We start from the raw sequence: 18450 nt of genomic DNA on the forward strand, positions 1-18450 counted from the left end.
GGCCCCGGCCAAGAGCCCTCTCCACCATCAGTGCCTTCTCGGGGCAGGCGCCCCCTCCTCCCGCTCTGACAAGGTTCTGGGGGCAGAAACCATCTTCTCCCTTTCCCTGTGTCCCCAGGTCTAGCTCAGTGCCCCCGCACCCGGGGGTCCTTGGTGAAGGCCCGCTGGTTGGGGGAGGTACCCAAAGGCCTCCAAGGCCCCGGCTGCAGAAACTGCTTCTGGGACGGGCGCCACTAGGTGGCAGTGACGTCCACGAGTCCACACTGCTGCCCCAGGGGGAGGCTGATAATGGCCCCTTCCTCACAGACCCCGGGCTCTCAGGCCAGGAGCTCCTGCAAGGCCAGCCCTCCAGGGGCCGTGTGGGGTCTCCTGGGCTCAGGCCTGAAGGACAAGCCCTGTGGCCAGAGAGGGAAAGCCCCTGCCCCAGAATCCCCCCTGCCTGCTGCAGGCCTCTCCCCAGCACCGCCCCTCAGGAGGAAGGCTCCTCAGTCAGTGTAAAGGGAGCACAGTCTGAGATGGGGTCCCCGAGCCCTCCCGAGGCCGGGCCCAGCCCCCCCTCTTCTCTGTCTGTCTTATCGCCCCAGCACACGCAGAACAAAGAAAAGGGGCCCAGGTGCCGGCCTGTCTCAGAACCCCGGACGAGCCTCCACAAAACAAGGGGCTGCCAGGAGGTTCCCTAATGCCAGTGGTGAGAGGCTGTGCTTGGGGGACAGAGGCAACCTGGGGGTCAAGCAACGATGTGGGGGGCGGCCCCGCGGGAAGGGCTGCTGAGGACGTTGGACGCTATGCCACGTCTTTGCTGCCAGTGTGCGGGTCATCCGGCTTCTTGGATAAACAGGCTCCTCAGGGGGCCCAGAGTCGGCTGTTTGAACAGAGCCCTCCCAACATCGGGGCCCTTGCGCCAAGGCCCCGACAGAGGACCCCGGGGGGGAGCAGCGTCCTCGGGAAACCTGGAGTGCGTCCTTAGGATCTGGGCCCGGCCACTCTAGCAGGACGTGGGCGCACAAAAGTAACGGGGCCGACCCCCGCCCGTCCAGCCTATGGCGTCAGGGACGGAAAACTGCAAGGAGCCGAGGGCACGAGACAAAGACAGGCAGGACAAGAAATGGAGGAAAGGACTCGAGCGCGGTCTTCAGCGGAGCGGCTGGGAGCCTGGCCCGGGGAGACTGCTGAAGGAGAGGGCCCAGCGAGAGCCCCTGCCAGACAGCGGAGCCTTGACGGCCGAGCCACAAGAGTGGGCCACAGCCACTACTCGGACCCTGCAGGAGGCCTTTCCACAGTCTAGCTAGAATTGACCCAAGAATCAACCCTGTTGGGGCAGTGAGTCCGCCCTCCCAGACATCAGGAAGTCCCTTCTGGTCTCCTCTTTGGACTCCGCATCTTGCACGGGTCCCACCTTCTGTAAACAGCTGGAGCTCATTCTGAGTCCAAGTTTGGTCTCGAGATCCGGGAAAGGGCGCCCTGGGCTCCGGGATGTAAGAGCGCATTCGATGGACTGAGGCAGCTGACCTGTTTGCCCTGCCCACGGGCCCCCAGCCTGGCAGCACCCCTCCCCCAGGGTGATGGTTTGGTCTGACCAGGGTGACCCGGAGCTGCCCTGCCTCCTCTTCACCAGGCCACACCAAAGCCCAGACCTGGGGTCAGAAGGCCTAGGTTCGAGTGCCCCCGAGCTGTGTGAGCCTCCCTGGGGCTGCCCCTCAGTCCCTCCATGCTGATTCTCCACGCTGGGGCAGATGAGGGGCCCCTCCAGGGCCGCGGAGCCTGACTGGGGGGCTCTGGGCTGACTAGCAGAGAATGTCAGCCTGCCCACACGTCTCTGCCTCGGAACAGCTAATGCCCACAGTGCCCCCACCCCCGGAGCCACAAACCTTCCTTTGGCAGTCAGTTCCTGGTGCGCAGAGCCCGCTTTTCCGTGGAAGCGTTATTATTCACGGGGCCTGGGTTTCCAGGCCAGACCACAAAAGCCCATTTGACCCATAATGTGCCGGGACTATTACATTATATGCTATTATTACCACCCCGAAGAATATTGCTTCATACCCTGAGCTCGGAGGCGGTGGCTCAGAGCCCATCCCCCCACTGCAGAAGCTCCAGAACCGGGACTGGGAGCCCCTTTCTCCTGCCCCAGCAGCACAGGCCACAGTAGGAGGCGGGGATCGCCTTTCCCCTGCATCCACAACCGCAGCTGCAGGGGGACTCCCGCAGCAAAAAGAAGCAAGAGCTTCCCTTCTACAAAGAACACACTTTCACTCCAAAGTCCTCCTCAGACCTGACTTCTGGAACGGACTGGGACCCCGACTTCTCCCTGCAGAGGCACGAGGACCCTGGCGAGGGGCCGGCTGCTCTGCAGCACGACTGGAGGCGAGAATGGATCAGGGCTGGTGGAGGGCCCAAGCCCATGCAGGGGCCCTGGAAGCCCCCGGGCGCAGGAACAGGGCCCCCTCTGCAATGCAGGCAGAAGCCCCGGTCCCCCAGAAAACTGGAAGAGAAGACTTACAGTTCTTGATGTCCCCCTGCAGTTGAAGGATCTGGGGAATGGGCATCGTGAGGATGATGATGTCGAACAGCTCCGAGCTGCCCATGTCCCTGTGGACTTCCCACTTGTCATCTTTGAGGTAGATCTCGGTGACGCGGTGCCCGTAGGAAACTTCCACCCCTGGGATGAAGAGGAAACCGGATTTAGATGGTCCTGGAGAGAGCGTCAGCTCTCATGCCGTGCTGCCCGGCCCTGCCTGAGGGGAGGGTGTCCCATGGTGTCCCAGGAGGGCAGGAGGGGCGTTCTCTGACTAACCGTGCTCACCAGGTCCCCTCCCCACTTGTGAGGAAGAGGCACTTCCCTCCACATCGTGGTGGTCCCCAGGATCCTGGCCCCAGAGGGGGAGGCCCCCTGAAGACCCAGAGTCCCGAACCCCTGAAAACTCACTGAGGGCAATCTAAGGAAGCAAATGATGCTGGACTTCTCAGAGCCAGTGAAAGAAACAAGGCGACTACAAACCACAGACCCCCGTGCCTGCGGGACCATCTTCCATGGGGGTCACCGGGCTAGTCGTTAATCAATAAGCGTTTCAGTATGGACTGTATGCCAGCCATGGAGCCAGGCTGGGGAGAACAGGATACAATCCCAGTCTGTGTCCTCAGAGAGTTCATGGTATTAGGGAGAAAATCCACATGTACACCAGGCCACACAGATAACACAAGAGTCAGGGAGGGCCCCAGCAGCTGGGCACAGGGGAAGGGGCAAGGGACATGGAGGGCTGCCTACATAGGAAAGCCTGGACATGAGGGGAGGGATAGGGCACTGGAGGGCCAGCCAGGGCTGCAGACGGGAAATGGAGGGCAACAGCCATCCTTGTCCCAAGTTCACATCCTGGGTCTCCAGAATGCCACAAAATAGGCCTTTGGTCACGTTGGGTCGTCCATATTGTTGCTGATTATTCAGGTATTTTTAGGTGTGTCTGGCTTTTTGTGACCTGTTTGGGGCTTTCTTGGTGGATACTGCAGTGATTCAGCATTTCTCTCAGTCCATTTCATAGATATAGAAACTGAGGTAAACAGGGTCAGTGACTTGCCCAGGATCACCAGCTATCGGTGTTTGGGGCCGGATTTGGGGTCAGCCCTCCATGCAGGGTGCTGCTTGGCCCCTCTTAGCTGAGCTTCTGGCTCAGTTCACTTACTTAGCATTTTGTCCCTTCATCTTTAATGTTTGCAGACATCTGAAAAGTAGATTTTTGCTGGGAAGCTGCTTTGGGTGACTGTGTCCCTTCAGAGGTGCAGCTTGAGGGCCCGGGCTCCTCTCTGGTGGGCGTTGACCTCGTGGACTTTCCTTAAGTTTGTTTAGCTGTTTATTTATGGGATTTGGGCAGATTGCTGTTCAGAGGAAGAGGAGGGAATGGAATTCATGTGGGCAGTGACTGTGCCCGCAGCCTCTGCTTCTTTCTCTCTTCTCAATGTTCATTCATTCATTCAGGAAAAATAGGGACGAAGTCCCTCCTCTGTACCAAGTGATGGGCTTGTTTCTGGATGAGGGAAGGGATAGCCTTACACACTCTGGGGTTTAAGTGGCCATTTTGCTCCTCCAACCTGATGATATTTAGAATGAGATTCTTGTGCTTCCTGAAATAATGGAGTACTGGCTAACATGGTTAGAAGGCTATCTGCCTTTGAATTTCCATCAAAAATAGGACCTGGAAGTCCACTATGTGAGTGGACATGCAAGATATAAATCTTGCCTGGATGCTTTCTCACTTGCTCTTGAAGTTCCTTAAAGAGCTGATAAATATAAGAAGCTGCAAATTTTATTTGGGCTGTGGCAATTCTTTGTACTACACCTACCGAATAGGCTGAATCAGTAATTATATTTACATCTCCTGGGTAATAAGAGCGAGCTAACATGATAGCAAATAATTCATTCTGTTGAGTGGACTGAAAAGGAGTCCTGACTACTCTCTTTATGGTTAAATCATGAGAGCATACAGCACAAATATTTTCTTTGGAGGCATCTGTAAAGATAGTTGGTCCTTTAAGAGGAAACTTAGAAACCTTTTCTTCAAAAATCCATTGTAGTAGTAGTATAGTAGCCGGGTTATCTTTAATGTGGAAAATTTGGAGTTGTGGCCAATAAAATTTGCCACTCTTGGATGGTTTCACAGCACATATTAATTTATGCATTAGTATAGAATGTGTGTATTTTGTCAGGTCTTATCCCAGATAATTGTACTACTCTCTTAATACCCTTTAATAAAATTCTAGCCACAAGCATTGGGTAAAGGGTAAGGCTTTGTTCTGGTTGTACTGGAAGGTTCACCGACTCTACCACACTGTCTCCTGGATGAAGGACTGCTGTGCCTCTTGTGTAGCAAAAACTGATATTTCCAAGAGTTTTTGAGTGATTCTTTCAACCACATTGGATAAAGCCAGTTCAACTTCTCTCAAAGCCTCTTACACTTCTTTTGTAAGCTGGCGTGGTAAATTTAAAGCAGTGTCTCCCCTTAAAATGTCATATAGAGGTTGCAGTTGATTGGTAGTTAAGCCTAACACTGGATGGATACATTGGATATCTCCTATTAATTTTTGGAAATCATTTAAGATGTCCAACTTCTCTGTTCTTAAAGAAAGCTTTTGTACTATGAGTGCCTTAGGATATACTTCATATCCTAAATATTGAAAAGGAGCATGTCTTTGAATTTTTTCTGTAGCTATATGCAGTTTGTAGTTCCTTAGTGTTTCTATGGTTTTTTGTAGACATGCTTCTAACATTTGTTCCTCAGGTGCACGTCCCAAAATATCATCCATATAATGTAATAATATTACTTTTGGAAATGCTTTTCTTACTGAATTAAGAGCATATATTTGGCACATGGTAGGGCTATTTTTCATTCCCTGTGGCAAAACTATCCATTCATATCTTTTATAAGGCTCAGCCAGATTAACACTGGGCAGTGAAAAGACAAATCTTCTCATATCCTCCTTATCTAGAGGGATAGAATAGAAACAATCCTTAATGTCTGTAACCCAAAGAGGGTTATTCTCTAGGCAATTGAGTAGGAGATGGAAATCCAGGCTGAAGAGTTCCCATAGTTTCCATCTGTTCACTTACCTTTCTTAAATCAATCAACATCCTCCATTTTCCAGATTTTTTTTTACAACAAATACTGGGGAATTCCAAGGACTCAGGGAAGGTTGTAAGTCTCCTTGGTCAAATTCCTCTTGCACTATATCTAATAAGGCCTGAATTTTATCACTTGTTAAGGGCCACTGTTCTACCCACACTGGTGTATTAGTTTTCCACTGAATAGGAACCAATGAGAGTGCAGGCAGGCCTTCAACAGCAGCCCTGCCTAAAAAGCCAGAGTACTTAATTGTAATCCTATCTGTTTAAAATGTCTCTTCCCCACAGATTGATGGGGATTTTTTCAACCACAAAAGGTATAAAAACTCCTGTTTCATTTTCAAATATCCATCTCATAGGGGTAGCACTAACTTCTGCTGCTATTGATCCTCCTACACCAGACATGTAGGTGTCTGCCTTAATCTTTGGCCAGTGACTGGGCTAGCTGGCACCTCTAATGACTGTATGATCTGCACGCGTGTCTACCAATCCTTCTAATGGTAGCCCATTTATATAGATAGTAAGCATAAGTCGGTCAGCTGTCACAGCTGCAGTCCAGTATATTCCTGGACTCTGCTGCTTGGAGTCAGAATCTGGGTGACTATCATCAGGTTGCCTATTAGGGGTATGTAACAATAAGCCTGATGCTACTTCTTCTCCTGGTTGATAAGTCACACGTTGTCTACCTGTGTTAGTGACTGGAATATTAGCTACACATTCTCCAGTTTCCCACATCTGTATATGGATGAACACTGTTTTGTAAGCACTCTCAGGAGGTGAAATGGTCAAGCCTACTGTGCCTGGAGGCAAAGGATCCATAGGATGAACAGGAACAGATTTCACCTCTCCAGGGAATATCTCAGTAGTCCCTACTGCATACAACTCTATTTTTCCTAACTGCAATCCCTTTCTTCTATCTGATTGCCTCTTGGTTGATTGATCACATCAGCGTCCTGACCTTCTAAAGATTCTCTGGGTGTAAACTCAGCTGCCATCATGCCCTACCTATCTTTTGATTGAGGTCTTGGAGCTGGGCCCCACCTCTCATTTCCCTGGGTCAATCTATATTCTGAGGCCCAGTGGAAGCCCTTGTGACATTTTGGATATGGGGTTTTAGGTCTTTTCTCAGTCTGTCTTCTCACTCTATCTCCATATCTACATTGAACTCTTAGATGTCCAACTTTTCCACATTGAAAGCATTGATGACTCTCTCTAGAAGTCCCTTGCCAAGAGGGACCCTGTCTTCCCATGTTCATCATGGTCTGGGTATAATAAGTATTTGTGCCCACTGTAGCACAGCATCTTATGATCTCTTCTAAAGGAGCATCTCTGTGTAGTCCCCATATAATTCTTTTGCAAACCTCATTGACATTTTCCTTAGCTAAATGTCTGGTCATTATTTCTGTAGCTGCATTTTCTCTAATGGTTCTTGTGACAGATGTCTGAAAATGTCCCACAAAATCTGCAAAAGGTTCATTAGGACCTTGCTCTATTTTTGTGAAGGCTTCATCTCCATTTTTCTATTCAGGGAGGAAACCCCAAGCTTTTATTGCAACCTTAGAAATTTGCTCATACACTGTTATGGGATAATCAATCTGTTCTGAATTCTCCCCATACTGACCTTTACCTGCTAGTTGGTCAAAAGTGACTTGTACATTAACTCCTGTTTGCCCATTGCATCTGGCTTGAATCCTACATAATTCATGATACTCCGAAAGCCACAACAAGTTTTGTCCAGGTTCTAAACATGTCCTTGCTATGGATTTCCAATCATTAGGGGTTAAGATTTCATAAGCCAAATTATCTAATAACATTTTAACATAAGATGATGTAGCCCCATAAAGAGTGCGACCTTTTTTCAAATTCTTAATTTTATCCAAATCAAAAGGAGTGTATCTTCTCCTTTTTCGAACTGAAGATTCAAGCTCTTCAATCACAGGATATGCATTTATATTTAAATCAGATATATCCTCTCCTTCATTTTTTGCCTTAACCAATGCTTTTTCTAATCTTGTCATAGGCTGCTTCATAAGTGGTTCTGTTTGTGTTACTGACTCTCCCCCTTCTACTTCTCCCTCCACCTATGAAGGGTTAATTGAGGGAAGTAAGTCAGGGGATTGGAAATGATCTAATTTCTCCTGCTGTAAATTCTTATCTGATTCTTCATCCTTTTCATCTAGTTTAGTTGGCTCTTTCTTTTTTTTTTTTTTTCCTTATTCTATAACTTATATAATTTCCTAAAGCCAGTTGTATTAAATTGTATTATTAAGTTTATCTTTGGAAATTGAGTCAGGTCCATTTTGAGTCAGGTCCATTTTTTTGTAGTTATTGACAAAGTTGCTCTCCTACTAAGTTCCATTCCTCTAGATCCAATTCTTTTTCCATGGAGAACCAAGGAGATATGTACTGCACAGTTTCTAAAAGTTCAATGATATGCTCCAAAATTATAATCAAACCTTGGCTTTTCATAACTCTGACAATGCTCTCTCCACATTTTCCTTGAAGAGAAACACAGGGCTGTTTTCTAAATATCTGCCCCATTTAAGCTGAAATATTACTTTAGCTCTTTAACAAAGTTTCTTTGTTGTACTCACCCTAATTTCTGGGTCAGAGAGACTTTTCTACTGGATTAGGATCAGAGGCTTTTCCACTGAAATCAGGATCCTGTCTGCCCCACATTGGGCGCCAAAATGTAACGTTCTCTTCTCTAAAATGTAATTGTTCTCTGAGAGCAGATTTCTTGGGGAGTTTCTGGAGGCAGTCTTAGTTTCAGTTCAGTTCAATAATCCCAAATGCAGCCAGAAGTTAAAGTCCAGATCCTTTATTTTCTCCTTCAAAGTCTTGAATCTTTTCCTGGGTGCGGTACTAGCTTTCTTAGAGGTCTAACTCTCTCTTTGGTTCCAAGAGCTCTCTCCAAATGTCTCCGAATCCAAAGGTTTGTCCTTCAGCCTCCAGCCAGCTTCAGCCTCTTGTCTTCCCAATCTTTCCACAGCCAGCACAAAGGTGGAAGTTGAAATGAACTCTGCCTCCAAGAAAATGGGCTTCTGGGTTCTCCCTGGCCTTATGGGAGCTCCTTAAAAGTATGCTCTCTTAAAGATGTGAATCTTGTGGAATTCTAGTAAGTATATTACTGAACTAGAGAATTGTTAAGTACCATGCTAAATTAGATAATTATTGTCTCTATCCATTCTAGTGACTTAGCACCTTGTAAGAATCTGAACCAGGGAACAGTAGAATGATGGCTTTGGAGGCCATAGTCCACACATTATGTGTGTGCATCTCAGGTACACACATGTTCTTATAAATGAATTATATTTACATATAACACTGTGTTGTACATATGCATATACACACGTGTGTATCACTGATGTGTATATTATAGGCACATACATATTGTACATGTATTTATTTATATGAATTAAACTGGGAAAAAACAAAAATCGCTACAAATACTTATAATGTCCAGCCTAGCTTTCTGGAGGGCCTGGTCTCAGCAGGACAGACATGAGAATGGTCAGGAATAGTCTGGATTCTTTATTCTGGCCCAGTCTTGATCTTAGTGCAGGAGGCATGAGAGCCACCACAAGGCTCCTTCCAGTCCTTCTTAACCCTTATATATATTCAAGTATATTTCTCTAGAGGTTCCTGCCCTCTACAAACAATAAGAAGAATCTTGCAAAGACAGACCGAGCATCTGTAATGAGATCTTATCAAGGCAAATGGGGAATGGGGAAAATCAACAGCCAAACACAGAATTCTGGAAAAAGAAATGGAAGCACCAGTTTCCAGTTTGGAGACCAATAGGACACACTATGGCAAGCGGAAACATACCCAGGTGGAACGTCTGTAAGGGACGGCTGAGACACGTGACCAAAAGGTTCAACTAGCCCTCAGTTTACCCCAAAAATGGGAAAGGGGAAAACTCCCAATTTTTTTTTTTTTGCAGCCGGAGGGCTCCAGAGTGCTCAAAGTACTGGAGTGGGGAGCTTCATGAGTTCAAATGCGGCCTCAGATACTTAGACGGTGACCCCAGACCCGGCACTTCAGCCTGTGTGGCTGTTTTCTCATCTGTGAGATGGGCTGAAGGAAATGGCCAACCTCTCCAGTCTTTGCCAAGAAAACCCCAAATGGGGTCATGACTCGTCTGGAAGGACTGAACAACAACAATCACCCTTTTTAAAAGCAACTGCTGAAGAAAGCATCCCAGAGGCAGCAAGATAAAAGAAGATAGTCCAGCACCACAGAATTCACCGTAAGTCCTCAGACACACAGAGAAACTCACCCACACTCCAAAGACTCAGTGATAAAAAGAATTTCCCAAACAACTAAGAAGAGAAGTATCCCTCATCAAGATCATCCGATTTGAATCCTTCAGGACGAAGGACCCACCACAAGAAAACACAAAACCGAAGCCTAATTTTGAGAGAAGTCAAGAGAAATCAGACTTTATCCCATGATTTTCTACTGCTTCAACTAGAAACAGGATCTGAAGTTTTAAGGGATTTTTTTTTTTATATTTCCAATTCCCCATAAAATTCCTAAGCATTTTCATATGAAAAAAGAAAAGTACAGTCAAAGTAGTTTATATGAAACCAGCCCCAGAACAAACCTCTAGGCAATTTCTAAAGTGACCCTGCAAATAAGGATAAGGGCAACGACTGGAAGACCTTTAAAACTCTTAAGCCTGAGGTCATCACAAATGGATCAAGTAGCTAAAATGAAAAGCTAGCAAAAGAAAGTGGTTTTCAGGCTCCTCAGAGACCCCGTCTTGATTTCCAGAGGACGACACTGAGCCTTGGAGGCCAAGAGCGCCAGAGTTTGGGTCTGAGCCCCAGCTCCGGCCTTGGTCCCTGAGCCAAACTCTGCTGCCTGTCACTACTTCTATTGTGAAGGTGTTTTCTCTCGCCATTGGAAGGCAAGCTCCTCATGGGGGGAGAGGCTTTTTCTTGATCTTTCTGAACCCCCAGTTTACTAAACATGTGTGAGTGAGTGAATGGGCCTTTCACAGAGAATGGCGTACTACTGAAGAGAAGAACAAACCACTCTTCCTCTGTCCTCGGTGAACTCCACAGTGGAGTGTTCACCCCCAAACTTCAGGCAATAATACTGATTTCCTCAGGAATAAAAGACCTGATCTCTTTAAGGAAAAACCTGGAGGCCACTAACTTTTTTTTTTTTTTTTTAATAATCTTTTTCCTACCTGCAAGTTTTATTATTCCTTTTTTTTCTTCTGGAGCTTTGTGTTCCAGAGCCTCTCTCTCCCTCCCTCCCTTCCCCCTTCCTGAGCATCGGATTCATCACCTGATTCTTTTAGAAAATGCTTCACGATGGTAGAGATGCCATGAGGGGCTACGAAGTTGCGATCCCCTTCTTTCACCACTAGGCCGTCAATGGGAGAGGTGAGTGGCTTCAGGACCCCGTTTGTTAAGAGCTCCTCATAAAAACTGAAAGGAACAGACAGAGACAGTGGGTCCAGGCCCGGAGAGCTGGGAAGGGTCTCCCCACCCTTTGGGAGGGCCGTCTCTCGGAGCAGGCCCGGAAGGAACAGGGCCCAGCGGGGACTTACGAGGGCCCCCCTTCCCAAGCACATTCCTGGGGGACAGGGGCTTTCCCGCTCAGGGGCGGCCCAGGCCCAGCTGCTTAGAGCTGTCCCCGAGGTGACCCTCCGTGCTGAGTGACACAGACTCTCCACACTGAGCGAGGCAGGGACCTTCCCAATGGACAAAACGGCCCCTTCCCCCGCCACCTCCTAGTTCTTTCTCTGCGTGTGCACAGTACATGTGTGCACATGGGCCGCACATGTTTGTACATGTGTGTGTGTGTGTACATGTGGGGGCAGTAGAGTCAGCGCATGGAACACCAGAATACGGGGCTGCCAGGGCCGGCCCTGACTGGGGACCACGGCCCATCTTGTCACCCTGCGACCCTCCTCTGGCTGCCCCTCAAAGTGGCAAGGTCTGCCTGGGTCCCTCAGTTCCAGATTTCACTGGTTTGCTCTGAGCCTTGCAGGCTGGGTCCTTGATAAGCTTAGGAAGAGCTTCTCCCAGGACAAACCCAAGCCCAGGGGGCCCTTACTAGGCCTGGGATCCCTCAAAAGCTGAGGGCAGCACAGACCCCCCCTCACTTCTCACCAGGCCCCTTGGGACAGCCCTGGGGATACAAAGGAATTTCCCATATAAAGAGGCTGATGAGGGGAGGGGAGCAGGAAGATCTGGCCTGGGGTCAGGTTGAGCTGAGCATGGGGCCTGCACACAGCAGGTGCCTCATTAATGCAGAACATGAGCCATGTGGCAAGGAGGCCAGAGGATGGAGGAAGGTCCTCCTGCCAGGCCTTTACCTGTGCTATCCCATATGGCTCACTCACCTGTGATGCTGCTGGGCGAAGCGGGGTGTGCACGTGATATACTGGGCCCCCAGGTCTGCCCTGCAATGGGGGTCCTTGGCACTCTGAGCTGTGATCATTCTTCCCCCTGCAAGAGAGGGAGGGGCAGATCCAGTGCTGACCACAGGCATCTTTTATAGGGGGGGGTCTCATGTTAAACACTGGGCTTCCTGGGTGATTAATCATCTTTGGGAAGGGGTGTCTCATGTTAAACGATGGGCTTCCTGGATGACTGATCATCTTTTATTTGAGGGGACATAATATTAAACATCAGGCTTTCCAGACAATTGATCTTCTCTGGGGAGGGGTGCACAATGTTAAACATCAGGCTTTCCACATAACTGACCATCTTTTTTGGGTGGGATGTATAATGTTTAACACCAGGCTTTCCACATAACTGACCATCTTTTTTGGGCGGGATGTATAATGTTAAACATCAGGCTTTCCACATAACTGACCATCTTTTTTGGGCGGGGTGTATAATGTTAAACATCAGGCTTTCCACATAACTGACCATCTTTTTTGGGTGGGGTTATAATGTTTAACACCGGGCTTTCCACATAACTGACCATCTTTTTTGGGCGGGGTGTATAATGTTTAACACCGGGCTTTCCACATAACTGACCATCTTTTTTGGGCGGGGTGTATAATGTTAAACATCAGGATTTCCGGATAATTGAGCGTATCTCAGACATGACTTCTGCCACTAAACTTTAGACACGGAAGTTGGGGTTCGGGGAGCCCTGTGACAGACTAGCAGTGGGGCTACACGCATGGGGGAGGACCTCGAACCCCACTCCTGCCCCCCCCCCCGTCCCTATTTCCCGGCCTCAGTTTCCCCAGCTGTAAAAAGCAGCGCCTGGGTCAGAAGCCCCTTGCACAAAGCTAGAATCTCGGCTACTACTCCGGCCCCCCCTCCCCCGCCTCAGTTTCCCAGTGGGCACAAAAAAAAATCTGGGCCCCAAGGTGGCGCTAAGAGCCCTGCTCTCAAAGCAAGAGTCAAGGTAGGACTAAGCAGGTCTCTGTTCTGCGCATGCCCAGAGGAACTTTTCTTGGCGATGACATCACCTGCTGAAAGGAAAAAAAAAAGACTGCAGAGGGCGTGAAAGGGGGCGGGGCTCAACGAGCTGGGAAGACGGAAGCGGTGCCCCAACGCGCCTGCGCGCCTTCTTCTTTCCCTTCCGTGTCTGTGACACGCCCTCAAGCTCGCGGCCTATCGCTAAGTGCACGGCCGCGCATGCGCAAAGAACTCCGAGGAACCAGGAGGAGGGAGCTCCGATGCGGACCTCGCGCACACACCTGAGTCTCGTGACTGCTCCCACACTGCCACGCTCACGGGACGTCCCCGCCTCAGCAGCGCCGCACACAGGCCACCCGTGAGCCCAGCGCCTACGACCAACACACGAGCCATGGTGATTCTGCTCCGCTCAACTGTGGCGTTGCGCCCCTCCCCCTGACCCCTAAGCGACCGCCTCCCCGGGGTTATAGCGCCTGCGCGCCTACGGGCGTGGCTCATGATAGTCCAAATGAGACCCCCAGGTCGGCAGAGAGTCAAGAAGAGTCCGATGTGGGGGTCTGAGCACCCCGACCCCAAACTGCTTGTAGGGTGCGCTTGTGCTTGGGGGGACAATCACCACCCCTGCCTTCGAGGAACTTCCGGTGTAAAGGGGTGGGGCTAATGTGCTCACAGAGGCCTCTCCTTCTACGCTGTCACGTGACCAAGGAACCATGTTCAGAGATCTAGGAGGGGCAGGATTGGAACTCAGGGCCTCCTCCAGGCTGCTGTTTCACTCATTCTCATTTGCAGAGGAGCCTTCTGCTTCTTGTGCATCCGCCCTTGGGAGGCGAATCCGAAGTATCTGGGTCATGGCAGCAAGCACTTATTAAGCACATCTGCATGAAAAGTCAGCCCTGGCCCCCCTGGCCCCAGATCAATCTGCCTCAGAAGCTCCTTACCCCGGAGACTGAACTTTTCTGCCCCCTGAGAATAGGGGTCATGTGACTTACTGAAATTTAGGCTAGGGTCTGACCCCTCCCCCACCTCATAGGGTTTTTTTGAGAAACCTCCGCCTGGTCGGTTCAGACCTGACTGACCGCGCTCCTCCTCCACAAAAAGATTCTGTCTTTCAGTCACGAGCTCAAAAAGGCCACTAAGGATCCAGCTGCTCATTCATTAATTCAAATATTGGAGTCCCAGAGAAATGCTGGGACACTTAGCCCAGAGGGGAAGGCCCACAAGGCGAAAGTGCGAAGTAAACGTAGCGGATTCCACGATGCTCGATACCCTTTTCAGTGCAGCTCACCTCGTGTTACTGAAAGAACCTGCGGAGGTCCGAGGCGTGCTCGGCTCCAGAGCGGAGTCCATGGGCGGCTTTCCCAGCTCCGTGACCCGCCTCACTGCATCGCCAGGGCCACACGGCAAACTGCGGCCGCAGAACGCGTCTTATAAAGGCAGCTTCCGGGCAGAGACTTGCCCATAAGTCCTCCCCCAAGGCATCCAAGGGCTTCCCAGAGCTGGTTTCCCAATGGGAGCACCCACGTTAGGGGGCGCTGTGGCAGGGGCAGCATTGCCGCTCTCATGTCTGAAACCTCTTTATTGGGATGCGGTGAGATGTCTTCTGGCCATCACCCGTAACTGAGGCCCAGCCAAAGTGGGGGAGGGGATGCTTGGCAAGCGCCGGAGCCTCTTCTGTCCTTCCCTTGTCGTTGCCGGGACCCCCGGATGTTAGTCAAGCTGTCCAGTCCCGCTGTCAGGCTCAGTCTGCACTGCAGCCATCCGGGCCTTGAGCACAAAGGAGCGCCAGCATGTCCAGTCTGTCTCTGGCACCTTTCCACTCTAGGAACCTACCTCGGCTCCTACATCACAACTGTCCATCATACAGATTAAAGAGAGCCTCGCGCTTCCCCAGCGTCTCTCCCCTGGGGCAGTGGGTCAGTGGCGTCACTCAGCATGTGGCTGGAAGGAGCTGAAACTCTTGAGTCAATGCACTGAGGTGGGACAGTGGAGCACTTGAGGCTAAGGACCCATTGGACAATACTAGAATATGCTTGGAAAATGGCCCCTCCCACTATCCTCTGCGGGCCAGTCGTTAGGTGTATACCGAGAATTGTGGGAGGGAGGGGGGGTGCAGGGAGACTAGCCAGGGCACTTCTGGGACAGACACAAGGCGGTGGGGTCGCAGAGATCCCAGCATCCGCTCTCTTCACTTCTACCGCTAAAGACCTAGAATACAGACTCTTGCTTCTCCTGACTCGGGCTGATTCTGAGGTGTCCAGGGTGCTTGGCTTCCCGGTGCCTAATCCATTCCCTTTTACAGCCTCCTAGCTCCTTTGGGATTTTTTGACCACACACACTCACATCCCACCAGCACGAGTTCTGCGCCTGCCTCCGCGGCAGTGCTCACAGCAGCGATCTTCCTTCCAAGGTGGCTTGACACGGAGCAGGGCCAGGTTAGAGGATTACTTAGAGGATCACTTTCTTGGCCCGTTTTGTTTTTGGTGAACGTGGCAACCAGGAGAGGGGGAATCCTAGAAGCGTTACAGGACATAAAAAAACCAAGACATGATTCCTGCAAATTACTGCCGTGTACCTGGCACGTACCCCGGGTCATGCAGTGAAAGTTAGGGAACTCATCAATCTGAGAAAAGCCAAGTGGAAAATAAGGAGGCCTGCTATCTTCCTGGCCCACGATTGGGAGAGGCGGAGTGGCAAGCTTGTGCTACAATCGGCAAGGAGAAGGGCTCCAGTGGGAATCAGCATAGCAGGAAAAGCAGAAGGCTCCACAGGAGAGGGACACTCTCAGCCTAGGACTAAATTGGCCCTTGGAATGGGTCCAGTACACCTGTGTCTCATTAATTCTGCACACTTCTACTGCCTGCCCTGGACCAGAAATGGTTCTCATTTCTAACGCTTTTCCTGCTCCTAAATCTGTCCCACAGCAGAAATGGAGGGTGGGTGGATGGAATTACCTACATTGAGTTTCCATCTAGGATAACTAAAAGCCAGGAGATACTTTTATCATTATCTTTTTATCATATATTTTTATATATATATCATATATATATATAATATCATATATTTTTATCATTAGCAAGGACTTTAGAAACAAGATGACATAGGCACATACATAGAAAAGTGCATTGACAAAAATCGCAGAACTCTGGAGCTGGTCGGGGGTTCAGCAACCATCCAGGAAATGCTGTACCCCAAAATCTCCCCTCAAGATTGCCCTGTCCTCCAAATAGCCGGCTTCTGCCTGGGGACCTCAGAGAGGGATATCCCCTAAGGTAGGAGAATCCTCTCTGCATGGAGCCATCCTTGTCCACCGCTCAGCAGTAAGCTTTTCCCTCACACCCATCTTTGGTTTCCTTCACTGCTGCGTCTGCACCACTCTCTGAGGTCTACTCTGAGGCCAGAGCCTCCTCCTTCAACATGCTGGGAGATAGCGCTCAACCCCTCTCATCCTCTCCCCATTAGTCTTCTCTTCACCAAGATGGGCATCCTTTTCCTTCATCCCTTCTTTATCTGGCATGAGCTCAAGGCCTTTCACCACCCTATCTCTGTCCTTCCAAAATGTGTTGGCCAGAACTGAACACAGTGCTCCAGATGTGGTCTGACCAGAACTCTGTGTTTCTTCTATCTGGAAATTGCTCCCTTTCTAGGCAGACTGAAAAGAACATGAATGACCCAACACAAAGGAAAATATTTATGTAGAGCCTTAAGAAGAGATACATATAAAGCATTTTTAGGACTCCAAGTTGAGTAGATTGTTGAAGCAGTTGAGAATGTGATGTGCAGAGCCCCGGGGCTGCAGCTTGGGGGACCCTGTTTCCTCAGCTATAAAAAGGGGATGATAATAGCATCTACTTCTGTTGTGAGAATCAAATGAGATAATTGTTATTGTTTTTAAAAATGTTTTAAATGACTTCCCAAGGTGGAGCCAGGATAGCCCAGACAACACGACACACACGTTTCTTTCTGACCTTCTCTACAACCCTCACACTAATTACGAAATCCAGCCTCTAAATTAGCTCTGGACTGGCAGAACCCACAAATATTGGGAGTGCAACAAAGTATCAGCAGAAGATTGTTATGGGCCAGAACTCTGAACTAGAAACAAGGATTATTACAAGGTGTTAACTGAGTGGAATTGATGAGACAATGGTTATCTAGTTTAGCATGGCGTTTAATAGTTCTCTAAGTTCAGTATGATTGATTTAATTTTACAACAAATAAATGGTTTCCTAGTGAAATAATGATTGGTTTATATTCAGTGCAAAGCATATAAACTGGGAGCCTCAGCTAGGTTCATTCAGAGAGAGAATATTGTGTGAATCTTATTCTCTTCAGATTTGTTCCAAAAAAAGATTATTAAATATATTTGGTTTCACTGAGAAACATATCTCATCTTATAGAAAAATGGGAGGAGAAAGAGGAAAAGAGTAGGGATAGACTAAATAAAAGGGAAAAGAGAAATAGTACCAGAAAGGTATAAGAAAAGGGGAGGGTCTCTAACAGGGGAGGACTGTTTGAGACAAGTAATGCTCCAAAGTAAAATACTGGGAAGGAGGGAAAAGAGAAAAGTATAATTTGGAGTTAATAAGATGGCAGGAAATAGAATTAGTAGTTTTAACTATAAATGTGAATGGAGTGAACTCTCCCATAAAACATAAGCAGATAGCAAACTGGATTAAAAACCAGAATCCTACAATATATATATTATATTTTCAAAACATATGCATGGATAATTTTTTCAACACAGACCCTTGCAAAACCTTGTGTTCCAAATTTTCTCTCCCTTTTCCCCATCCCCTCCCCTAGATGGCAAGTAATCCAATATATGTTAAACATGTTAACTATATGTTAAATCCAATATATGTATACATAGTTATACCATTATCTAGCTGCACAAGAAAAATCAGATTAAAAAGAAAAAAAATGAGAAAGAAAACAAAATGCAAGTAAACAACAAAAAAAGAATGAAAATGCTATGTTGTGGACTACACTCAGTCCCCCCAATCCTCTCTCTGGTTGGATGGCTCTCTTCATCACAAGGTCATTGGAACTGGTCTGAATCATCTCATTGTTGAAGAGAACCACGGCTATTAGAATTGGTCATCATATAATTTTGCTGTTGCTGTGTACAGTGATGTCCTGGTTCTGCTCATTTCACTCAGCATCAGTTCATGTAAGTCTCTCCAGGCCTCTCTGAAATCATCCTCAAGATTACATTATTGTTGAAGTATTTACTTGTAGAGTTTTCACATTGCCTTCTATTACTCCATAATATTAATTCATTGTATCGAAACTTCTTTCGCATTGTTTACTCATTTATTTCAGCCTTATTTTTTTTCCCTGTGGGAGATTTTCCATGTGTTATTTCCTATGTATTCCCATTTCCTTTCTCCTCTTTGTTTTTGTTTTGGCACTTTTTTTTTGTACATGGGGGCCACATTGCTA

At 48.5% G+C, this 18450-nt stretch overlaps 1 protein-coding gene across 3 annotated transcripts in view; it reads right to left on the bottom strand.

Annotated features, from left to right (window-relative positions):
- Window positions 1-14812, bottom strand: part of RNLS (renalase, FAD dependent amine oxidase) — a 151486-nt gene extending 136674 nt beyond the window's left edge. Inside the window, exons 1-4 of one of the 3 annotated variants that reach the window (XM_074297093.1) lie at window positions 14294-14812; window positions 11973-12078; window positions 10910-11052; window positions 2498-2656 (exon numbers count right to left, since the gene is read on the bottom strand). In XM_074297093.1, the coding sequence (XP_074153194.1) occupies window positions 2498-2656; window positions 10910-11052; window positions 11973-12070 (400 nt within the window). In that variant the 5' untranslated portion in view covers window positions 12071-12078; window positions 14294-14812. Of the gene's footprint in view, window positions 1-2497; window positions 2657-10909; window positions 11053-11972; window positions 12079-13289; window positions 13654-14075 lie in introns of those variants that run through there. The other 2 variants (XM_074297092.1, XM_074297091.1) reach the window with 2 other exon arrangements.
- Between the last annotated feature and the right edge of the window lie 3638 nt (window positions 14813-18450).

Source organism: Sminthopsis crassicaudata, chromosome 2 (genome assembly GCF_048593235.1).
Source record: "Sminthopsis crassicaudata isolate SCR6 chromosome 2, ASM4859323v1, whole genome shotgun sequence".
NCBI lineage: Eukaryota > Metazoa > Chordata > Mammalia > Dasyuromorphia > Dasyuridae > Sminthopsis > Sminthopsis crassicaudata.